The following is a 23,693-nucleotide window of genomic DNA, read 5'->3' as shown; positions in this document are numbered from 1 at the left end:
ACGGGTGTGTTTGTTGGTGTCAGGGCTCCACAGCAGACCGCAGCCAGTGGAGGGAGCCCAGCAGGACCCCGGACGGCCTCTGCTCGCTGTACGAGGCGGCGCTCTGCCTGTTCGAGGAGGTGAGACCTCCAACGCTCCTTTACTCTGCTCATCTTCATACAACATTTTAAAAATGTTTCCCGTCCGCACGCCTCTTCGTGCTCCAGGTGTGCCGAATGGCGTCGGACTACTCCCGCACCTGCGTCAGCCCCGACAGCATCCAGACGGGCGAGGCGCCGGTCGTCTCGGAGACCTGCGAGGTTTACGTGTGGGGCAGCAACAGCAGCCACCAGCTGGTGGAGGGAACCCAGGAGAAGATCCTGCAGCCCAAACTGGCCGCTAGCTTCGCCGACGCCCAGACGGTGAGGAGGAGGAGGAGGAGGAGGAGCAGCAGGAGGAGGAGGAGCAGGAAAATTCCGTCTGGTTTCAGAATTTATTTGCAGAATCTCGGGATCTATAAATATAACGGCGTTAAATCCGGAAAAAGTTCCTGCTATGAGTTTGGAGACGTTGATTGTGGCTGGTGGTTGTCATGGCGACACACCACAGGAAGCATCGAATGTATCTTCCATGTTTTCCTGCTGATTTTCAGTATTTCTCAGTATTTATGATCTGAGAACTCGTGGTTGTCTTTTTGAAGCTCTGATCATTTCAGTTCCATGTTTCCGGCGTCTCCCTGCAGATCGAGGCGGGTCAGTACTGCACCTTCGTGATTTCGTCCGACGGCTCGGTCCGGGCCTGCGGGAAAGGCAGCTATGGCCGTCTGGGCCTGGGGGACTCCAACAACCAATCCACGCTCAAGAAGCTGACCTTTGAACCCCACCGAGCCATCAAAAAGGTGTCATCGTCGAAGGGCTCGGACGGCCACACGCTGGCCTTCACCACGGAGGGCGAGGTCTTCAGCTGGGGCGACGGCGACTACGGCAAGCTGGGACACGGCAACAGCTCCACCCAGAAATACCCCAAACTTATCCAGGGGCCGCTGCAGGGGAAGGTAGGCTTCAACCCGCCGCCGCAGCCTGAACTTAAAAACGTTCTCCATTACAAACAAACAAAGAGTCGTTCCAGATCAGAGCCGCCTGGTGGTTTCTGGTTATAGGTCACCAAAGTTTTCAAATCTACTCGCTTTGTTTTCCACCCTGATTCCACAGATCTTCATCAGTTCTTAGTTTTAAACAAAAAACTTTGTGAAAAACATCCAATTTGTTGGAAACGAAACTGCTGTGTAATCAGACTTCACCCCCTTCAAAATAAGAGCATGAATATAAACTACAGGAAGAAAACAGCTGATAACCAAAACGTCAACACCGATGTTGAAGTTTATTCAGCTGAACGTTTATGAAACCGACAAGTAAATTAGTGCTTTATAATTTATCTGTAAAAATTAATTTGAAGGAATCAAAGGAGGTTTTCAAAGTTAGCAAAAGTGCTAAAATGCTAACTGAATAATTAGCGCTGCTGTTTGCGGAGCTATGGAAGTGCGCCCTCTAGTGGTTATAACCCATCGACTGTTGCACCAGATCAGTCCTCAGGAGGCGCATTAAGCACAAATTGCCATTATGATTTGATATGTTGACAAAAAAATGTAATTAATTTTGATATTTGGCTTTTTAGGGGATCTGAACTCTGATTAGACAGTTCATTAGGCCAGTCCAAGAAGAAGTATTATATTACCCACTTTTGCTTATTTATTTTAAGCTTGTCTATCTTTGTTTTATTTTTGCCTTTATAAAACAAAAACTGCTTTATTTAGGCTTTCTTCAAAATTTAGGAAATGTTGATCTTGTCCTCCATGTTTAAAATACAAGCAAAATGAAAAACACAATGTTTTCATAGTTTAGAAACTTTCTCGTCTTTGCTTCTGCATGTGCAATATCTTTTAGATATATTAAAGTCTATGGATTATTTCTTTTTCAGAGAAGATGTGACAACAGTTTTAGGTTTGGAGCGTCCATGTTTTATGTTAAATTAGCGCTTTAAAATTTATCTGGATAAATTAATTTAGGGGAAGATAATTGTTCTAAATATTTTCAAAGTTAGCAGCTTTTGCTAATAACCTGGTGTGTGTGTGGGTGTGTGTGTCAGGTGGTCGTGTGTGTGTCTGCCGGCTACAGACACAGCGCTGCTGTCAGTGAGGACGGCGAGCTCTACACCTGGGGGGAAGGAGATTTTGGGAGATTAGGTGAGTTGATGTTCCAGTATCTGATCTGGCTATGCTCTCCGTTTTTAATAAAACTTCAAAAATATACATTTTTCTTCGTCCTTGTTTGTATATTAGTAGCTGTGTTTTGCTGTTTTTGTTGCTAATCTTGCTATAAATGGGTCACATGTTCAGCTGCCAACATAAACATGACAGATAAAAATCCGGCTTTGTCAGAGTTTATTGGTGTGGAAGAGAAAAGCGTTTCCTTTGAGTTTTTCATTCTTGCGTTGGGTCTGACATCCCGTCCTCATGCAGGACACGGGGACAGCAACAGCCGCAACATTCCCACTCTGGTGAAAGACATCAGCAACGTTGGCGAGGTTTCCTGCGGGAGCTCCCACACCATCGCCCTGTCCAAAGATGGCCGCACCGTCTGGTCCTTCGGAGGAGGAGACAACGGTGAGGCCCAGAAACCCAAACAGGAGTCGGGTTTCTCTGGCTGTTTTTGGTGCTGAGCTTCTTTTCTGTTTGTCCTCCTGCAGGAAAACTGGGGCACGGCGACACCAACAGAGTCTACAAGCCCAAAGTGGTGGAGGCGCTGCAGGGCATGTTCATCAGGAAAGTGTGTGCAGGCAGCCAGTCGTCTCTGGCTCTGACCTCCACTGGACAGGTAGGACCTCTGGGACGGTCCCTCAGGAGACGTCCCACTCTTTACATGACCCGGAAGTTACGCAGGCCGAACTCTCAGCCAATCAGATGTCAGCAGGAGCTGCACAAAAACAGCTGACTGCTTTCAAAGTGCAACCAGAATGAGTCTTTGACCTTTGGCCTCTGTGTTAAAGCTATCTTTATAGTGGACTAGTTTTATTTTGATCTTTTCCTGATTTTTGCTCCTGATTCTGTTTTTTTAGACATTCTGCATCATTCTTTACTCTTGTTTCTTGTTAGAAATCAGATTTTGAAGTGAAATAAATGAGTTTATTGGAAATCTGATTGAATCCTGAAGTCGGTTTTTTACGTCTGACTGGACAGAAACGCATCAGAAAGTTTAAAGCTGAAGCAGAAATCAGTGTTTGATGAATCATTTCCGGTCCGTTGGGACGTTAGTTTCCAGGTGGTTCTGACCCGTTTCTATCCTCCTTTGTGTGTCCAGGTGTTCGCCTGGGGCTGCGGCGCCTGCCTGGGCTGCGGCTCCTCCGAGGCCACGGCGCTGCGGCCCAAACTGATTGAGGAGCTGGCAACCACCAGGGTGGTGGACGTCTCCATCGGGGACAGCCACTGCCTGGCCCTGTCCCACGGTACGCCGCTTATCTCTGCTCTCTGTGGGTCGGACCGGGTCGGGTCGGGTCGGTGCTGCTCAGGTCTCGTTGTTGACTCTCTGGTTAAATGCTGACTCTGTTTGAGGTCTGATGTAACAGCAAACTGAACTCTGAGTCCTGACTTCACGTTAACTCTTTCCACCTGTTTTACTCTCACCTGGCGGTTGCCTAGACAACGAGGTGTACGCCTGGGGCAACAACTCCATGGGACAATGCGGCCAGGGCAACTCCACCGGCCCCATCACCAAACCCAAGAAGGTAGTCGGTCTGGACGGAGTCGCCATCCAGCAGATCTCAGCCGGGACGTCCCACAGCCTGGCCTGGACCGCCCTGCCCAGAGACAGGTGAGCCATGATGTCACAGCACACTGACCAATGGCTGAGCAGGCTGATGATGTCATCACACACCAACCAATGGCTGAGCTACACCTGGTTACCTGCTGGACAGGTGATCATCGGGTTCAGAGCTGTAGGTTTTATTCCTTCCTTTCATTCTTCTTTTCTTCCTTTATACCCATGGTCATTATGGTTACCGTGGCAGCCTCGTTACCATGGCGACCTCGTTATATCTGAGAATAACTTAATAAACATGAAACACGTCCAGACATGCAGCCTGAGAGACGCTTCACGTTTACCTGACCGTTAGCGAGGCTAGGCTAATGCTAAGAGACGACGCCTCAGCTGATCTGCTGCTTCCTCTCCGTGTCTCTGCAGGCAGGTGGTGGCCTGGCACCGGCCATACTGCGTCGACCTGGAGGAAAGCACCTTCTCCCACCTGCGCTCCTTCCTGGAGCGCTACTGCGACGGCATCAACAGCGACGTTCCTCCGCTGCCCTTCCCCTCGTCCAGGTGAGCCGCTCAGACCGCTGGGGTCCAGACGCTGCGAGCAGAAGCAGAGTGAACGTTTTTCTGTCTTTACAGGGAACACCATAACTTCCTCAAGCTGTGCCTTCGCCTCTTATCCAATCACCTGGCTCTGGCCCTGGCTGGGGGCGTGGCCACCAGTATTCTGGGTCGGCAGGCCAGGCCGCTCAGGAACCTGCTGTTCAGGTTGATGGACGCCTCGGTGCCGGACGAGATCCAGGAGGTCAGTGGTGACCATGGAGACGGTTAACGTAAAATCAGCTTAACCTCATAGTGACACTCAGCAGGCCGCTACTGCAGACCAGAGCACGAGTCTCACAACCAGAGCCAGAAAACATGGAGATATTTCTTAATCTGCCAGTTAGATTAAACTATCTTTAATCTGAGCTGGTTTACCTTAACCTGCTCTGTGTTTACGTTAACTTGCTCTGTGTTTATTTTAACCTGCTCTGTGTTTACGTTAACCTGCTCTGTGTTTACGTTAATCTGCTCTGTGTTTACGTTAATCTGCTCTGTTTCCCACCAGGCGGTGATCGAGACCCTGTCGGTGGGCGCCACCATGCTGCTGCCTCCTCTGAGGGAGAGGATGGAGCTGCTCCACTCCCTACTGCCTCAGGGACCTGACAGATGGGAGAGTCTCTCCAAAGGACAGGTACGCCCCACCCCCACCTGCTGCTGTGATACAGCTTCCTCCCATGTTGCATTGGTTATTAATCTGAACAGGAAGTGAAATAAAGCGGTTTTGTTCCTCAGAGGATGCAGCTGGACATCATCCTGACCAGCCTGCAGGATCACACCCACGTGGCCTCGCTGCTGGGCTACAGCGCTCCGGCCGACGGCCCCGACGCTCCGGCCCCGGGCCCCGCCTTCGCTCCGGACCCCGGCTACGGCGGTGGCAGCTCCCACCCTGACACTCACTTAGCTGAGATCCTGATGAAGACGCTGCTCAGGAACCTGGGCTTTTACACGGTGAGCCCATCCCCGTTATCGATCCTGTAGAGAGCCACAAACCGCCATTTTCTCCCGCTGCCGTGTTTCCTGGCAGAGCCAATCGCTTCCTGTTCCTGGCTATCAGGAGAGCATTTCATTGATTGAACTGAGAGATTATTCAGCTCTGCACTGTGAATCCTTTTCTGCATGTCAGTTTTTCATTGTATGTTTGAATCGGAATCGTTTTCGTCTTCATCTGATGTCGCCTTCTAGAGAAAATGTAAATATTTTTTGTTTTCTAGCAGAAAATTCATCAGATCTCAGCTTCCTGCTCACATCTGTCCTTACTGGCGTTTCTAAAACTAAACTGCATCTTTACAAACAGGTTGTTTCCTTTTAATGAGCAGCAAAATGACTTTTAGAAGCTTCATGTGGTGATAAATTCAAAAAACACTTTTTGAGTCCTAGAATTCTGACCCGGTATGTTTTTCTGTTTCAACGTGGAGTCGGTCTGTCCCTGCAGAACGTTACATTTAGCTTTGAGATCCTCACCGCAACACGCAGCAGGGTCCAGGCAGACCGCCCCGCTGGCTGTGCAGTGAGAAAAGAAGAACCCGTCGGGTCACAGCGGTTCTGTTCTCCGTTCTCTGCAGGACCAAGCGCTGGGCGAACTGGAGAAGAACAGCGACAAGCTGCAGCAGCGCGCCTCGTCGTCGGACAGCAGCCAGCCGGCTCACCTGCACCAGCTGCTGTGCTCCCTGCAGAAGCAGTTGCTGGCCTACTGCCACATCAACGCCGTCACCGAGGTAACGCCGCCTCCGGTCGAGCCGGGCCCGATGAACCGGACCCGTCTGACCCGCTGCGTGTCTCCTGCAGAACTCCAGCAGCGTGGCGCTGCTCCACAAGCACCTGCAGCTGCTGCTGCCCCACGCCACCGACATTTTCTCCCGCTCCGCCGCTCTGATCCAGGACAGCTCCGGGAACGGCAGCATCCGGGAGAAGCTGCAGGGTGAGCGCCGCCGCCTCGACCTCGACCCCGCCCCCTCGACCCCGCCCCTTCGGCCCACATGTCACCGATCTCCCCTCTGCTCTCCAGATGTGATCTATGTGTCAGCAGCAGGCAGCATGCTGTGTCAGATCGTCAACTCGCTGCTGCTGCTGCCGGTGGCGGTGGTGAGGCCGCTGCTGAGCCACCTGCTAGACCTGCTGCCCCCTCTGGACCGCCTCAACAGGCTGCTGCCGGCCGCCGCGCCGCTGGAGGACCAGGAGCTGCAGTGGCCGCTGCACGGTCAGCTGACGTGAAATGCTCAGACTGCGGGGGCCGGGCCCCGGACAAAACACACTTTAAGAAATATGGCCTTCCAGTAAATCAAGAAAAACCAAACAAACAAGAGAATTCTGGCATAAAAGTAGGGATGCACCGATTGCAGATTTCTGGCTGGTCACCAATTACCGATCTTTAAATAATCTAACCTGCTGATTCCGACTTTGGACAATTTTTTTTGTCTGAAATGTTGCTAAATATAGCAAGAAAGTCGCTGAGTTGGTAACCATGCAGACATGACCTGGTGGGCGGGGCTAGCAGGCAAATCTTTTCAGACCTTTGCTGATGTAGATCGGATCGGCTTCACGTTAAACTATCAGCTGATCACTGATCTCCCACAATTAAGGAAATTGTTGTTGATAAATCGGTGCATCCCTACGTAAAATATGACCTGAAGCTGGACGCTCCCAGCTGACCATCTGCTTTGGTGTCAGAATTATGACGTAAAAAATTCATATTACAGTCTGAATTACAGCCCCTATCGCCACTGAAGAAAGAAAAATATTCCACCAAAGATTTCTGAATTTTAAAATTAATCTCAGAAATTTTCTAGAAAAAACATGGAAAGTTTCTCAGCTTGAAAAGTAAAAAAAAAAAAGTTGCCTTTTGAAACGGATAAATTCCAAAATTCGAAAACTTTCCAAGTTTTACTCTAGAAAATATGTAAAATAAATTTTTTGAGGGGAAATTTACCCGAACACAGGGTCAGAGAATTCTTTCTGCTCTGAATTCTCAGATTAACGTCTGAATTAAAAAAAAACTAAATAAAAAAAAATCTGAGTATCAAGTCCAAATTCTGAGAAATAAAATTCAGAGATGAAACCTGCCAGCTGTTAGTCGATGGGACAGACCACCTGCTGTGAAGCACGGTGGGAGCAGCATCATGCTGCGGGGCTGCCAGTGGATTCTTTGTTGTGACCCATCGGGTCAGAACCAGAGCCGCCTGGTAACCGGATCCTTCCCACCCCTCCAGGCGCTTCGGACCTGGCCGAGCCGGCCTCAGGCCTGGCGCTGCCGGCGGCGGCGCTGTGCTGGGTGTGGCTGGTGGACCTGGAGCGTACCGCGGCGCTGCTGGTGGGCCGCTGCCTGGGCGGGATGCTGCAGGGCGCCGCCGCCTCGCCGGAGGAGAACCACGCCGCCTACTGGCTGAAAACGCCGCTGTTCAGCAACGGCCTAGAGACGGACATCCCGCAGCTCGGTACCAGCCGGCCGGCCCGCCAGACATTCTATGTGGTTCTGTGTGGTTCTGACTGCGCTCTCCCTGCAGATTGGGTCATCAGCTCGCTGCTGGAGGCGGCGGTGTCAGGGAACGAGGAGCAGAAGCCTCTTGACCGGCCGCTGCGCCCCGACCTCAGCGTCCTGCTGGACCTGGCGCTGGGCTCCTCCAAAGAACCCGCCAACAGCCTCTGGATCAACATGCAGGACTACGCCATCAGCAAAGGTCTGACCCACAACCAGAACCAAAGCAGAACCAGAACTGGGCCTGACTGCTGTGTCTCCCGTTGCAGACTGGGACAACGCGTCTCTGAACAACGAGTCCCTGCTGGACACCGTGTCCAGGTTCTGCCTGGCCGCGCTGCTGAAGCACAGCGGCCTGCTGGGCCCCGCCTGCGGCGAGGGCAGGTGAGCCAACCCCTGACCTTTCACCCCGCTCTCCTGTCCTCCGCCGCTGACTCTGCCTTCCCAGCAGGTACCAGCCATCCAAGTCTCTGGCCGAAGTTTACCGCAGCGTCTACAAGGTCCGGAACCGCCTGCTGGCCTGCAAGAACCTGGACTTCATCCAGACCCGGTCTTCATCCCGAGAGAGGCGGGTCAGTCCCAGTTCTCTCCCAGTTCTCTCCCAGTTCACTCCCAGTTCACTCCCAGTTTACTCCCAGTTCTCTGAGAAATAGAAAGTTTCATTTATTAAGAGCTGCTACTTTGTTGTTGTTTTATTTTAACTTGTCGTATTTTTATAAATTCTCGTATTATTTCCACTTATGAATTAATTCCTAAAAGTTTGACTTCATTCTGGTTTTAGTACAACTTTATATTCATTATATTAACACTTTGTTCTCATAATATTTTGACTTTTTCTCCTCTTTGTATTGATTTTGTTCTCTGATTTGTTTTGATATCAGTTGTTAGTTTTGCTGATCTCTAAATATTTAAATTTCAGATCATTTCATAATTCTGATCATAACTGCAAGTTGTTGAAGCTTTGAATTAAAATCTGATCAGAAACAGACTTCCATGCCGGCCGAGTTCCTCCTTTAGGGGGCGCTGCTCTCAGAAAGGCGGGGGAAGAGGAGCTGTCTGACAGGAAGTCGATGATGTATTCCAAAATAAAAGCAGAGTCTAACGTTGTGGTGCAGATCTCGGACAACCAGGACTCGCTGGACATGGACCCCCAGGAGAACTCGTTCACCCGCACCATCGACGAGGAGGCGGAGCTAGAGGAGCGGGCCGACCGCGAGCGGGAAGACGGGCACCAGGATCAGGACGAGGAGGAAGAGGACCGGGAGCACGAAGTCATGACAGCAGGAAGTAAGTACAGCCCTCCAGCCCAGCCGCTTCCTGTCCAGAAACGTTCTGATCCAGATCTGGACCTGATCTGGTCCAACATGCTGGTTCTTCACTTCTTCTTGTTCTGGTCCCAGGAAGTGGAATCTGTCTGCTGGGATGAAGATGATCAGATTTTAGGTCTGGATCAAAACTTTTCAGTGTTTCCAAGTTAGAGATGTTCCGATCAGGTTCTTTGTTTCCGATACCGATAACCCATGACGCCGATTTCTGCTGATCACCACTCTCTGCCGATCATTGATCTCTGGTTATCGCCAGGAATGGCTGTTAATTTTCGCTTTAGGTATAAATGATACCATGTTATCTGGCAAAATGGAAAAATTATCTGGCATAAATTCACCTAATTTAGACATAATAGACGTATTTTAGTACATATCAAAAACAAATTTAAGTTACTTGCTGCAGCTCTGAGCAGCTGTTCGGTGAGAGAGTTCCCTGTCTGGTGGAGGTTGAGCGGCGCTCCGTCGGTGAAATATTACCACCAGACGGTTCAATGGCGACAAGAGACAGTGATCGATCACCGATCAGAAACTTTTTCACAGAAATCGGCTGATTATGATCAGTGGCCGATCGATCGGCACACCTCTAGTCTGTATCGTTCCGACATGGAAACATTTCACTTTATTTTGGTAAATTAACAATATTACAGAAGAAAACAAAATAATAAAATCTGTAGAAAGGAATTCTAGATTGGGTATCGGTGACATTGTGTTTGAGCCACATTATATTTATTATTGATAAATTAACTTTCTGAATCATGTGGCAGAAGGTTTGTTGCAGTTTTTCACACAGTTTATTTTCTATTGGCGGTTTGGCTCATAACTACACCGATGGAACAGATTAAAGTTGTTCCACATGTTTTAATGAAGTTATAAATGCATTTATAACTAGAGCTGTACTGGTGCAGAGTTGGCAAATACATTTATCATTCTATACATTTATGTCTGTGTTAAATAAAATAAAAAGTTTTAAGTCACTTCAGCTGTTTTTGTATTGGATCGGTATCGGCTGATGCTAAACCTCAGATATCGGTATCAGAAGTGAAAGCAGTGGATCGGTGCGTCTCGACACTAAATGTTTAAACCGTTTGTAGTGGTGGCTCTGAGACGCTCTGCAGCTTTTTGTCTTAACTGCTGAAGTCTCCAGGCTGCTCACACTCTAACCCTGCATCCGTCTGTGTCTGTGTGCTTGTGCTCGATGCACAACGCAGAAATCTTTCAATGTTTCCTCTCAGCGCGGGAGGTGGCTCGGAGCCGGGACCGGGAGAGGGCCAGCAGCGGGACGGGCCTGGGCTCCGGGTCGGCGTCCCGCAGCGCAGCGACAGCGTCGGGATCTGGGGAGGAGGAGGAGGCGGCGCAGTCGCAGGAGGAGCGGCGGGGCAGCGCGGGGCTCCCGGAGGGCCAGGACCTGTACACGGCCGCCTGCAACTCGGTCATCCACCGCTGCGCCCTGCTGCTGCTGGGGGTCAGCCCGGTTCTGGGAGAGCTGGGCAAGCAGAACCAGGAGGACGGCCCGACCCAGTCGGCCGCCGGAACACAGGACTGTCTGAGCTTCATGACCAGGTACGGCGGGGTGGGAGCCAGGTGATGATGGGGATGATGCATGCAGTAAATTAACTTCCTGGATGCAAATTGAAGTGAAACGTTGTTGGTTTCAAGCACAGAACCCTGCAGAACTCCAGAACTACAAGTGCAGCAGAAAAACTAAAATTCCCAGAATGTAACTTGCTAAGGCGGGGTTCCCAAAGAGGGGGGCAGGGCCGACAGGGGGTCGCAAGACACCTTGCAGGAGGTCGAGAAATGATTTGCAGAATCATGGTGGGAAGGTGTATGGAGGGCCAAAAGGGACAAAATTACGTAAATAATATATACATATCATGATGTAAATTATTTAATGATTTAATTCATTTCATGATATATTTTTTATTTAATGGTGTGCATTAAATAAAAAATATATATATCATGAAATAAATAAATGCACCTTCAAATGTAATTAAATAATGTACAGTTTTATACATTTTAATCAATTTTGTACAATAAATTTACCGTATTTTCCACACTATAAGGCGCACCGCATTATAAGGCGCACCTTCAATGAATGGCCTATTTTAAAACTTTTTTCATATATATGGCGCACCGCATTATAAGGCGCATAGAATCAACCCATTCTCACTCCCAAGTCGTCATATATTGACGCATGGGATGGTCTGTCCTCGTCACATATTGACACGCGGGGTACCACTTTCGTGTCAATATGTGACGCGAGGGCTTTTACCCTATGCCTTACCGTAAGGGTTTTGAAGGTTCGGCAGCGGTTGCGAGAACCCTTCGCGTTAATAATCCACGTAAAACACGTAACCTTCCCAAATCGTCGGGGCGTGCTGTGGTGGCGCAGGGGGTTAGCGCGCCCCATGTTTGGAGGCCTTAGTCCTCGACGTGGACGTCGAGGGTTTGACTCCCGGTCCCGACGACCTTTACCGCATGTCTTCCCCCCTCTCCTCACCCTCCTTCCTGTCTGCCTACTGTAGAAAAAATACGAGCCGCTAGCGCCGCAAAAACTCTTTGGAGAAAAAATGGAAAAAAAAACAAAAAACTTCCCAAATCGTCAACATGTGACGCTGAAGGACCCTGCCCAAGTTGTTGCTTAATATGCGACTCATGGTCAGAAATCGTCCCAACTACGAATCGGGAGTGAGAATGTGTTGATAGAATAGACGCTACAGTAGAGGCTGGGGTTACGTTATGCATCCATTAGATGGAGCTGCGCTAAAGGGAATGTAAACAAAACAGTCCGATACGTCAGTCAAACTTTATTAATAGATTACAAACCAGACAATTCCGTTAACTCCCAAAATGAAAAAACAGCTGTTTTATTATTTTCCCCGAGTCAGTGACGTAGCTGTAAACTGTAAACAGCAGTTCAGCTGTAAACACACAAAATAAACATGCAAAGCTCACTTTATTAATTCATTACTCATCCACGAATCCCTCGAATTCTTCTTCTTCAGTGTCCGAATTAAACAGTTGGGCTAATGCGGCATCCAACATGCCCGGCTCCGCTTCGTCAAAGTCCTCATTAATCGAGTCAGTGTCGCTGCTGTTGTCTAGCGGTTCAGTGACAATTCCTGCCTTCCTGAAAGCTCAGACCACAGTTGAGAATGATATATCAGCCCAGGTATTTACGATCCACTGGCAGATAGTGGCGTATGTCGTCCGGCGCTGTCTCCGTGTCTTGGTGAACGTGTGTTCGCCTTCTGTCATCCACTGTTCCCACGCAGTTCGCAGTCTAGCTTTGAATGCCCTGTTGACACCGATATCTAGCGGCTGGAATTCTTTTGTCAATCTACCCGGAATGACGGCGAGTACTGAATTAGTGTGCTTCACTTGTTTTTTGACACCATCGGGGATATGGGAGCGCATGGAGTCGTAGATCAATAGGGACGGAGCTGTGTGAAAAAAGCCACCCGGTCTCTTCACGTAAATTTCTCTCAACCACTCACTCATCTTTTCTTCATCCATCCATCCCTTCGAGTTAGCTTTGATGACGACGCCGGCTGGAAAGTTTTCTTTTGGCAAGGTCTTCCTCTTGAAAATAACCATGGGTGGAAGTTTCTGGCCGTTAGCCTGGCAAGCAAGAAGTACAGTGAAGGATGACTTCTCGTTCCCTGTGGTGCGAACATTTACCGTACGTGTTTCCGTTTTATCCACAGTGCGGTTCACAGGAATATCAAAGGTGAGTGGAACCTCGTCCATGTTAATGATGTGCTCTGGCCGGATCTTTTTTTCAGTAATATTGTTGTTGCAGTATGCGCGGAAAGTGGCCAACCTTTCTTGGTAGTCTTCTGGCAGTTGCTGTGAAACAGTAGTTCGTGTGCGGATGGAGAGATTACGTCTTTTCATAAACCTAAAGCACCAAGAAGGACCGCCTCTAAATTCGTTAATGTTAAGTTTGCGTGCTAGCACTGTTGCCTTCATTCAGTGATTGTACTGACACTTCTACTTGCTGCTCTCTGTTCAACAACCAACTGTTCGAGTTTGTCCTCCAACTGTAGCCATCTCGCTTTGTTCCCTCGGAAACTCTTTTTAGTCTTTTTTACTTGGCGCAGGTCATCTTCTTGCTTCCTCCACTTCCGCACCATTGATTCATTAATATTAAATTCTCTCGCTGCTGCTCTATTCCCATGTTCTTTTGCGTGACTGATCTCCTTGAGTTTGAACTCTGGCTCGTAAACGTGTCTTTTCTTAGGAGCCATTTTGGGGTCTTTACACAAATGCACATGGAAATGGCACGCTTCGCTCAGTCATATATCCCAGAATGCACCGCGCGCTTCTTCTTCTACGGGGGAAAATGAAGTCGGCGGCTGCTTACCGTAGTTCCGAGACCTGTTGTGGCTCAATATTGGTCCATATATAAGGCGCACCGGATTTTAAGGCACACTGTCGGCTTTTGAGAAAATTGAAGGTTTTTAGGTGCGCCCTGTAGTGCAGAAAATACGGTAATCTAAAATATGTGTAATTATATGACTACACATTTATTTTTAATAAATAGAGGGAAATAATTCTGCTTCCAGGAGTGAGAGTCTGAGTGCAGAGAGCCGCTCGGTGCAGAGCAGCCCCAGCTACCGGCTCATCAAGTCCCGCAGCGAGTCGGACCTGTCCCAGCCCGAGTCCGACGAGGAGAGCTACGGCCTGGTAAAGAAGCTCCACCCCCACATTCCCCTGGGCCCTAGTGTCCCCTGGGTCCTGGTGTCCCCTGTGCCCTGGTGTCCCCTGGGCCCTAGTGTCCCCTGGGTCCTGAGCTGAAAGCTGTGTGTATTTTCTGCTGCAGAGCGGACGCAGGAACGTGGATCTGGACCTGGCCTGCTCCCAGAAGAAGAGAGGTACTAATGTGGAGACAGAGAGGAGGAGAAGCTGCTGGTTGTTGTCATGGTTCATCTGTCCCCCCGTCCCATCAGTGGAGTGATGCTCTGGTTCTTCATCGTCTCCTCCTCTTCCTTCCAGGAATGCTCCACAGCTCCCCCGACTCGCTGGCGGAGTCCTGGTTCCGGTCCAAGCTCAGCCGGCAGCGCAGCTACGGCTCGGCCCACTCCTACGGGGAGTCGGACCTGGACCTGAGCCGCTCGCTGGGCGTCCACGCCCTCATCGACAACATGGTGAGCTTCATCAGCGGCGACGTGGGCCTGGCGCCCGCCTTCAAGGAGCCCGAGGAGGGCATGTCCACCAACCCGCAGGCCGCCATCTTGGCCATGGAGCAGCAGCAGAGCAGGGCGGAGGTGAGGCGGCGAAGACGCACATTCATCCTCAACGCAACTTTATTTATAAAACAACGAACGAACAGCACGATAAAAACAAAAACAGTAAAACCAACAGAAAGGACGACAGTAACCCAGGAGAGCCGTGGACATTTAAGTCCTTTTAATTTAAAAAAATTTTTAAATAAATTGTATTGAAGTAAAAATTCTAAATAGAAAAAATATGTAAAAAATATGCGATTTGTTTTCTACTTAAAAATGTTTTTAATTAAATAAAACAAATTCAAAAATATTTACTAAATAATTTTTTTTGTATAAAATATGTTTTGTATCATATCTTTATTCTACTTTTTGAAATTTTCTGAATGAAAAGAAATTAAAAACAGAATAAAAATGCATCTACAAGTATAAAGGCTTTGTAAAATAACAACTTATGCATTTATTGACTATTTTAAAAACAAGAGGCCAAAATAAAAATATTACTTCACACTTTATTTTGATTCCATTTTAAAATTTTAAGTTTTTATTCTTGTAATATTTTGGTTTCGTTTTTGTTGTAATTTTATTTACTTTTTAATTTGTTTCCATTTCAAAATATGCTTTTATTTTGTTATTATTAATTTAATTATAAATGCTTCTAATATTAAGACGATACAGATCCTTTCTTTGTCTGAAACACATTAAAGCAGAAAACAATAAGTTACTCATTTATATTTAAGGTTTTACTGTTTGGTTCTTTGACGTCCGGTGATGATCAGAAAGCATCCAGGCTGCTTGTTCCTCTGTCCCGGTTTTAAACAGTTTAAAGTTCCGGTTTCTGCTTCATCATGTCACTGTGGTTGCAGCTGCGGTTGGAGGCGCTGCACCAGATCGTGGTGCTGATCTCCGGCATGGAAGAGAAGGACAGCCAGCAGGGCGGCGCCGAGCGGACGGGTGGCGCCTTCCAGTCCTCCTCCCTGCTCACCTCGGTCCGGCTGCAGTTCCTGGCTGGATGCTTCGGCCTCGGCACCGTGGGCAGCGGCGGCCTGAAGAGGGAAAGCGTGCAGCTGCACCACTACCAGGTGAGGACGAGGAGGAGGAGGAAGAGCTCTGGTCCGGTTCTGTGGTCCGGTTCTGACTGGCACGTTTGTGCTGCAGGATGGGATCAAAGCGGCCAAGCGGAGCCTGCAGGTGGAGATCCAGACGGCCGTCCATAAGATCTACCAGCAGCTATCGGTGACTCTGGAGCGCGCCCTGCAGGCCAACAAGCACCACATCGGTACCGACGCCCTCCTGCTTTTCCACACACAGCTGGTGTCTGAACCGGATTTATCCACACATACCCAGATATCTGACAGTTTCATCAACACATAGCCTCCGTTTAATATCACTAAAACAATCCTGATAATAAAACCTCCTATTAACGTGAAGTTTTGCAAATTCTCCGGTTTAGCATTTGCACCAAAAACCAGAGGTTTAGAGGCAAACGCATTTCAGCCTGCAACAGATAATGCAGCGATGACATCACATTGCTGCTGTTTGCCATGCAGAGGAGGAAAGATGGCTGCTGTCAGAGATGGTTCAGACTTTTACTTGATTTTGTATAAATACAACATGTTGAGCTGCTAAGGAGAAAAATCACTTGGAGCTCAAAGGCAGTTAAAGTGCTTTACATGATAAAAACACAAAAATAAAAAGTCCTGAAAACATCATACAGTCGACAGTTTGAGAAACAAACATTTAATTTTGTTGAGTTGCATCATCAAAATAATCAATACAGATCAAATATGTTGATCAATGCTCCATTTATTATGGTTTAAAACCAACAGGTGACTTTTAGGATTGATTTAAATGAACTCAGTGTTTCGTTAAACATCCACACACTGACATGATTCCCAGTCGACATCGTTTCATGTTTTATTAACTTTATTTTCTAACGGTATTTAAAAGTAGTTCTACCTAAACCTCCTGGCACCATGTTTGGCTCCTAACAGGAAGTGGTGGTGGTTTTGAAGGCTTGCGATTAGCTGACAGATCTTGGCGCTACACTGCCCCCTATGGGCTCGGCATGTTTAAACACAGTGTTGTATGAACACTTTCCTTAAAGGTGTGGATGAGATTAATTTACTTTAAAAATCCCCAGCTTCATGTGGACCAGGCCTCATGAAACTGCTTCCTCCTCCGTTACAGAAGCCCAGCAGCGCCTCCTGCTGGTGACGGTGTTTGCACTCAGCGTGCGCTACCAGCCTGTGGACGTGTCCCTTGCCATCTCCAGCGGCCTCCTCAATGTGCTGTCGCAGCTCTGCGGCACCGAAACGATGCTGGGCCAGCCGCTGCAGCTGCTGCAGAAGCCGGGTGTGTCTCAGCTTAGCACCGCCCTGAAGGTGGCCTCCACCCGCCTGCTGCAGATCCTGGCCATCAGCACCGGGTAATGCCGCCACAGCGCCGCAGCGCCTCCGGGGCCCAGAGCGCCTCTAACCCAGCGGCCTGTCTGTCTCTGCAGGACGTACGCCGACAAGCTGAGTCCCAAGGTGGTGCATGCGCTGCTGGACCTGCTGTGCAGCCAGCTGAAGAACCTGCTGGCCCAGGCAGGAGGCAGCCGGCTGGCGGCAGGGAAGGACCTGGACGACTCCAAGACGGATGACTCCCTCGACTCTGACAAGAAGGACTTCAGAGGTTAGCTTTAGCATCTAGCTCCAATCCTGACCCACATCCACGTCTCCGTCTGCCTCTGAATTCAGTTTTTTATGTAAACAACACAAAACAATAACAGACACAGAAATCCCTCCGGATCCATTTCTCTCACCTTTACACGTCTTGTTCTAGTAACACAACCAGTGTCAGTCTCAGGTTTGGTCAAATATAATTCAACCAACATTTGACCGTTACACAAAGGTCTGCTGAAATTTAACATAACTGCATTTAACATTATTTTTGTCAGATAAAAGCAGTCATTAAGCATCTGTGCCAGTTATTTTTAAGGCTTAAATAACAAGAAAAAGTCTGATCTCACCTTTTGTCCTGGAGAAAAACAGCCTAAAACACTCTGCTACCAAATAACTTAATCTGTTCAACATCTCCCTTAAAGGAACAGGATTATGTAATTTCTATGCACACATTTTATAACAGTCAAGTCACTTAATTACCTTCAATTGTTATAAAAATGACTTTTATATCAAATATGTCTTAAGAGAAATTTGACTTTGCAATTTAACCCCTTAAAATTGGGTCTCTGTCTCTTTAAGAAGCTCCTGCTTTTTCTGAAACTCCGCCTTCAGGAAGAGTCATATCAACATGGCTTCTCTATTAGCCCTTTAGCAATGTTCTTACCAGCTCTGAGAAGTAACTCAGCAGTTCCACCAGGTGTTTGCTAATTGCTGCTGGCTGCTCTGAAGGAGCTGAGTGGGGAGGAACTGTCCCGCGAAGGCGGAGCTAGGTCCACCCAGGCGTTTTCCACGACTGAATGGTTGCCATGGAGATTAAAGGATTATTAAACATGAAAGAATGAAATCAACACTCCAGGTTTATTTTTTATGAGGGAAAAACATTATAACATGATGGAAAGCTCAGAAAAGTCAGTCTTGCATGATACTGGCCCTTTAATCATCACGCCACGATCACCAAATATTAAAAATTCAAAACCCTGCATTTTTTGATAAAGGAGACTCAAGTCGGCTGATTCTTCTGAACTTTTATTGGGAGATAAAAATGATTCGCTAAAGCTAATCATGCCAGTAGAAGATGCTGAAACCAGCAGCAGCTCAGAACCTGAAGTGTTTCCCAGGCCTGGTCCTCAAGGCCCACTGGCCTGCATGTTTTAGGTTTCCTGCTTTAATGTCCTGATTCAACTGATTGCAGTTCAATAAACGCCTGTTAATCAGTCATCAATTGAAATCAGCTGGACTGAAGCAAGAAAATACCTAAAACATGCAGGGCAGTGAGTCTGGAGGACCAGGGTTGGGAAACACTGGTCTACAGGTTTAGGTAAAAACTGGAGTATGGTCTCAGGTTGGACGTCACCTGGAGAGTTTTGGTTCCCGTTGATGACCGTCCTGCAGTCGGATGAGAGCAGATCGTCTCCAGATTGTTGGTTTTCCTCCGGGTTGTGTAATGGCTCAACGTTTTCGTTGTTCAGCTTTAATCCGGAAGCAGCACACCGCGGAGCTCCACCTCGGGGACTTCCTGGTCTTCCTCCGCAGGGTGGTCTCCTCCAAGGCCATCCAGTCCAAGATGGCGTCCCCCAAATGGACCGAGGTTCTGCTGAACATCGCCGCTCAGAAGTGCTGCTCAGGTGCGCCCTCTGCAGGTAGCAGGTGAGTGTAGTCGACGGGTCAGATGGGGATGTTAACAGATGTAAAATGTTGCAGGCATTCCTCTGGTGGGGAACATGAGAACCCGCCTGCTGGCCCTGCATGTGCTAGAGGCCGTCCTGCCGGCCTGCGAGGCCAACATGGAGGACGACCAGCTGACCCAGGTAGGGGGCGCACCTGAGCAGCACTTCCTGAAGCTACGGTTTTACAGTTCTGCCTGTTTGCTTCTTTCTGTTTCTGTCATTGCTCTTTTGTTTTTCTTTTCATTCTGTTTTTGTCTCTGTCTTTGTCTCTTTTTTGTCTTTGTGTCTTTTTTCCTGTTTTTTTTTTTGTTGTTTTTTCTTCTGTCTGACTGTTTTTCTGTCTGTCTGTCTGTCTATTACTGTCTCTGTCCTGATGTCTCTCTGTCCTCCAGGTTGTGGACCGTCTCTTCTCTCTGCTGTCTGACTGCATGTGGGAAGCTCCGGTCGCTCAGGCCAAACACTCCATCCAGATCAAGGAGAAGGTCCAGGAGCTGAAGCTGCAGGTGAGGGCGTCGTCACGGCGACCCTGATCCCCCAGGTGGACGCGGGACACTGACATCTGTTTGGTCGGCAGGGCGAGGCGGAGGAGGAAGACGAGAACCTTCCCATCCAGGAAGTGTCCTTCGACCCGGAGAAGGCGCAGTGCTGCGTGGTGGAGAACGGCCAGGGCCTGACGCACGGCAGCGGGGGCAAAGGTTACGGCCTGGCGTCCACCGGCATCTCTTCCGGATGCTACCAGTGGAAGGTGATCCCGCCACAGAAATCACCTGGAAGTCACCTGGAAAGCCCCGCTAACCGCTGCTTTTCCCTGCTGCAGTTCTACATCGTGAAGGAGAACCGTGGCAACGAGGGGACGTGCGTGGGCGTGTCCCGCTGGCCCGTCCACGACTTTAACCATCGCACCACGTCGGACATGTGGCTGTACCGCGCCTACAGCGGGAACCTGTACCACAACGGAGAGCAGACGCTGACGCTCAGCAGCTTCACTCAGGGAGACTTCATCACCTGCGTCCTCGACATGGAGGCCAGAACCGTCTGCTTCAGCAAGAACGGAGAGGTCAGCACAGCTACACTCAGTTTCTTCCTTCCACCTGACTTTCCCAGTTAAACACAGAGCCGCTGTTGGATGTGACAGAAAGTTATTCAGTTCCGTTCTGAATGTTGATGTTTGCATCGTTCCAGTCTGATTCCCTCCTTCTGCTTTATCCTCTTTCCTGTCTTTTCTCTTTTTTCTCATTTCTTATTCTATTCCTTCTTTCTTTGATTCCTTCCTTCCTTCCTTCTTTCCCTCCCTCCCTTTCCTTTCCTTGATTCCTTTTCACCTTCCTCCCTCCTCCAGGAGCCGAAGTTGGCGTTTGAGGACGTCGACGCGGCCGAGTTGTTTCCTTGTGTCATGTTCTACAGCAGTAACCCGGGAGAGAAGGTAGCCGCCGCTCAGAGTCCAAACGTTCAGCAGGAGGTGGCTCCCTCACACTTCCTGTTTCCTCTGCAGGTGAAGATCTGCGACATGCAGATGAGAGGGACGCCACGCGACCTCCTGCCCGGCGACCCCGTCTGCAGCCCCACCCCCACGGTGCTGGTGGAGGCCACGGCCCAGCTGGTCCGCATCCTGCACCGCACCGACCGCTGGACGCCGCACATCAACAGCGCCATCATCCAGCGGCTGCAGAAGATCAAGCCGTGCTTCAGGGACGCCGCCACAGGGGGGTCGGCCGGCGGCCAGCGGCTGAAGAAGAGCCGCTCGGTGCAGAGCCGCGAGGAGCACGACGCCCAGAGGGAGAGCCCCGATGCCGTGCCTAGGGCGGAGGAGGACCGGGGGCGGCACGGCCGGCAGCACGGTCTGGCGGACCTGGCCGAGCCGCACCTGCGCAGCCTGTGCTGCGACGTTTGGCCGGTTCTGGCCGTAATCGGCGGGGCGGACGGCGGACTGCGCGTCGGCGGCCGCTGCATCCACAAGCAGACGGGACGCCACGCCACACTGCTGGGCGTGGCCAAGGAGGGCAGCAGCTCGGCCAAGGTCCAGTGGGACGAGGCCGAGATCACCATCAGGTACCGGAACCGCCGAACCCGACCGGTTATGACCCAATCGCTCATTTAGCAACATTAATTCATTCTGATGAATGAGTCAAACATCTGGAGCCATGCACCGTTATTAATGTTGACCATTTTATCTCCTATCAATATTATTATCATTATTTTTATCATCATCATCATTCTAATTTCGGGTTGTTTGGCATTTTCCTCGTCTTTCTCGTCTCTCCATGTTTTCTGTTTCTGGAACGTTTTTCCTCATAAATCTGTCATCCAGGAACCCGGTGGGTTCTGGAACCGGGTCGTTGGTTTCCTCCTCCCTGTCGCTCCGCCTCTCCATCACCCCTTTTCCCTCCATTTACATCAGTTTTCCCCGTTTTCCTCCGTTTCACTCCGTTTCCCTCTCCTTGTCTCTCTTCGCTCCACTTCCTCCCATTAAAGCTTCCCAACTTTCTGGTCGCCTAGTGACACGCCGCTGTACAATCTGGAGCCGTGTGAGCCGCTGCCGTTCGACGTGGGCCGGTTCCGGGGCCTGACCTCGTCGCTGCTGCTGGACCTCACCTACCTGACCAGCATCCACGAGGAGACCGCCGCCAAGCTGGGCGGGCGCCGCCACGACAGGAAGCACCGCAACGCTGCCTCCGTTGGCCACGAGCCCAGCTGCGCCGACGACAGGCCGGACGGCCAGAAGGACGCTGCCGCCGCCTCCGAGCTGAGGGTGTCCCACAGCCTGGAGGAGGTCAAGGCTCACCTGGCGCCCAACTCCAAGTCCGAGAGCGAGATCTCATCTGTCGCTGGCGGAAACGAAGCTCTGTTCGGCCCGGCGCCCAACGCCACTGCAGAGGCAGGCAGGAAGAAAGGCCACGAGCACGGCGGGCGCCACGAGGCTCCGCCCATCAGCACGCAGTCAGAGATCCACGCCGTACAGCTGTCCTACCTCTACCTGGGCGCCATGAAGACCCTGAGTGCCCTGCTGAGCTGCAGCAAGTACGCCGAGCTGCTGCTCATCCCAAAGGTACACACGCTAATGCTAATGCTAGCAGCATGCAGGCAGAGGGGGGGGGGGGGGGGGGGGGGGGGGGGCTGGAGGGTGGAGCCAGATGAGGGTGGAGCTGCATGGGGGCGGAGCCTGATGGACTGATTTCTGTTGTTAGAAATACAATCAGCTTCTGGTTCCTTGCTGATAATTTTCAGGGGTTTTTATTGTTAATTTACATTTATTTACTAGAGATTCACCGATCCGATATCATTATCTGTATCGGCTCTGATATTGAAAACAATTCAAAGTGGAGTCAGTGACAATAGACTGATTGATAAGGCTTATCTATTCAGTCTGGTTCTGTGCTCAACATGCTTTATTTATCTTACATTATAGTTAATATTCCATTATTTCTGAACCATTTGCCAGAAGGTTTGTTGCAGTTTAATTGTACATGTTTAGAACCAGCCTGTTATTTTATTACTTATTTTAATTTGGCCTTCTCCTCCCATTTGACCTGACTGAACAAATTAAAGCTGTTTAGATATTTCTGACCAGTTTTAGAAGCTGTTGGTGTTTTTGAGTGAGCTGCACTGGTGCGGAGTTATGAAATACATTTAATTCAGTTAATTTATGAAACGTTTTCAGTCCATCAGCTGTTTTTCTGTGTGGAATCGGCGTCAGCTGAAACCTCAGATATCACCAGAGGGAAAGTGGAACGGAGCATCCTTGATATTTACATTCTTAAATACAATCCTTAAAGATTCTTTCAGCTTATCTTGATGTTTAAGCTGCTTCCTGATTCTATGTTGTTGATGTTTGGGTGGTGCGTTCACTGACTGTAGAAAATTTGGGATTTCTAGTGTTGCCTTGGCCAGGAACGACTGAATCCGTTTGTTTAGAGCAGCAGTTGTCGCCCCCTTCTGGTCAGGGTTAGAAGTGCAGAGTGTAGCGGCTGAGGGGGGTTAGCGCTAACCCAGCGACTCTCTCAAACATCCAGGTGGTCCCAGAGGCGGCGCCGAGCGGCCACAACGCCGACCTGAACGCCGGCAGCGGGGCGGCTCCGCCCTCGCCCGGCTTCCAGGAGGAGGTGGAGATGCGGACGGCGCTGCAGTTCCTCATGCGCCACATGGTGAAGCGCGCCGTGATGCGCTCCCCGATCAAACGCGCGCTGGGCCTGGCGGACCTGGAGAGAGCGCAGGCCATGATCTACAAGCTGGTAGTGAACGGGCTGCTGGATGAGCCCAGCGGCGGGAAGTCCAGGCCGGGTGAGAGCAGAACCTCATCAGAACCAGGCTGGTGTCCAGATTTCCATCCTTAATATCTGTTCATTCATACTAAGTATTCGTCAAAAGGTTGAAGCAGAAGAACGTTGGGGTCAATACTGGGTAAAACGGTCAGATGAACTGGAGCTTGACCTGCCTCGGTTCTGTTGTGTGCCGTTAGAAACTCACGATGATCCAGATTCTACACATTTTGTCTGACGGTTGATGTTTTTAGCTTCCTGCACAGATTCTGAGTCAGTTTGGGTGTTTCATGTCTCAGGGGTGAGGAGCGAGCCTGAAGGGGAAGGCGAGGGCGCCGAGGGCGAGCAGCTGGCTCAGACGCCCATCACCACCAGCCCCTCGGCCTCCAGCACCACCTCCTTCATGAGCTCCTCCCTGGAGGACACCACCACCGCCACTACGCCCGTCACCGACACCGAGACCGTGCCCGCCTCCGAGTCCCCGGGCGTCATGCCGCTCAGCCTGCTCAGGTGGGAACTCACCGCGGTTCAGTTTCATCTTGGAGACACAAGAAGAAGTTACTGCTCCACACTCGGTGCCATCAGTCAGCGTCGGGTCCAGAGTGGGTCGACTGTGCCAAGATGGCATTAAAGGCTATTTCTAGGCTTCCACTTTAAGTGTTGAGATGAATGTTAAAAATGATCTGATCAGCAT

At 49.8% G+C, this 23,693-nt stretch overlaps 1 protein-coding gene across 9 annotated transcripts in view; it reads left to right on the top strand.

Moving 5' to 3' along the window:
* Positions 1-23,693, top strand: part of herc1 (HECT and RLD domain containing E3 ubiquitin protein ligase family member 1) — a 47,004-nt gene that overhangs the window by 5,848 nt on the left and 17,463 nt on the right. For 4 of the 9 annotated variants that reach the window (XM_023332943.1, XM_023332945.1, XM_023332949.1 and 1 more), the window contains exons 3-40: positions 24-119; positions 207-401; positions 722-1,033; positions 2,125-2,221; positions 2,498-2,641; positions 2,725-2,852; positions 3,336-3,480; positions 3,674-3,845; positions 4,215-4,349; positions 4,422-4,587; positions 4,891-5,016; positions 5,118-5,333; positions 5,948-6,100; positions 6,171-6,303; positions 6,391-6,582; positions 7,592-7,816; positions 7,886-8,059; positions 8,127-8,241; positions 8,306-8,429; positions 8,973-9,144; positions 10,391-10,742; positions 13,751-13,871; positions 14,008-14,059; positions 14,181-14,452; positions 15,277-15,492; positions 15,569-15,689; positions 16,601-16,838; positions 16,914-17,086; positions 18,546-18,701; positions 18,778-18,884; positions 19,136-19,246; positions 19,318-19,488; positions 19,561-19,800; positions 20,083-20,166; positions 20,236-20,792; positions 21,216-21,789; positions 22,754-23,048; positions 23,299-23,509. In XM_023332943.1, coding sequence (XP_023188711.1) covers positions 24-119; positions 207-401; positions 722-1,033; positions 2,125-2,221; positions 2,498-2,641; positions 2,725-2,852; positions 3,336-3,480; positions 3,674-3,845; positions 4,215-4,349; positions 4,422-4,587; positions 4,891-5,016; positions 5,118-5,333; positions 5,948-6,100; positions 6,171-6,303; positions 6,391-6,582; positions 7,592-7,816; positions 7,886-8,059; positions 8,127-8,241; positions 8,306-8,429; positions 8,973-9,144; positions 10,391-10,742; positions 13,751-13,871; positions 14,008-14,059; positions 14,181-14,452; positions 15,277-15,492; positions 15,569-15,689; positions 16,601-16,838; positions 16,914-17,086; positions 18,546-18,701; positions 18,778-18,884; positions 19,136-19,246; positions 19,318-19,488; positions 19,561-19,800; positions 20,083-20,166; positions 20,236-20,792; positions 21,216-21,789; positions 22,754-23,048; positions 23,299-23,509 — 7,271 coding nt within the window. The remainder of the gene's footprint in view (positions 1-23; positions 120-206; positions 402-721; positions 1,034-2,124; positions 2,222-2,497; positions 2,642-2,724; positions 2,853-3,335; positions 3,481-3,673; positions 3,846-4,214; positions 4,350-4,421; positions 4,588-4,890; positions 5,017-5,117; positions 5,334-5,947; positions 6,101-6,170; positions 6,304-6,390; positions 6,583-7,591; positions 7,817-7,885; positions 8,060-8,126; positions 8,242-8,305; positions 8,430-8,972; positions 9,145-10,390; positions 10,743-13,750; positions 13,872-14,007; positions 14,060-14,180; positions 14,453-15,276; positions 15,493-15,568; positions 15,690-16,600; positions 16,839-16,913; positions 17,087-18,545; positions 18,702-18,777; positions 18,885-19,135; positions 19,247-19,317; positions 19,489-19,560; positions 19,801-20,082; positions 20,167-20,235; positions 20,793-21,215; positions 21,790-22,753; positions 23,049-23,298; positions 23,510-23,693) is intronic. The other 5 variants (XM_023332950.1, XM_023332944.1, XM_023332947.1 and 2 more) reach the window with 4 other exon arrangements.

The sequence above is a fragment of the Xiphophorus maculatus genome, chromosome 4 (assembly GCF_002775205.1).
Source record: "Xiphophorus maculatus strain JP 163 A chromosome 4, X_maculatus-5.0-male, whole genome shotgun sequence".
Lineage (NCBI taxonomy): Eukaryota > Metazoa > Chordata > Actinopteri > Cyprinodontiformes > Poeciliidae > Xiphophorus > Xiphophorus maculatus.
The sequence above is the reverse complement of the archived record's forward strand: the minus strand, read 5'-3'. Positions and strand labels throughout refer to the sequence as shown.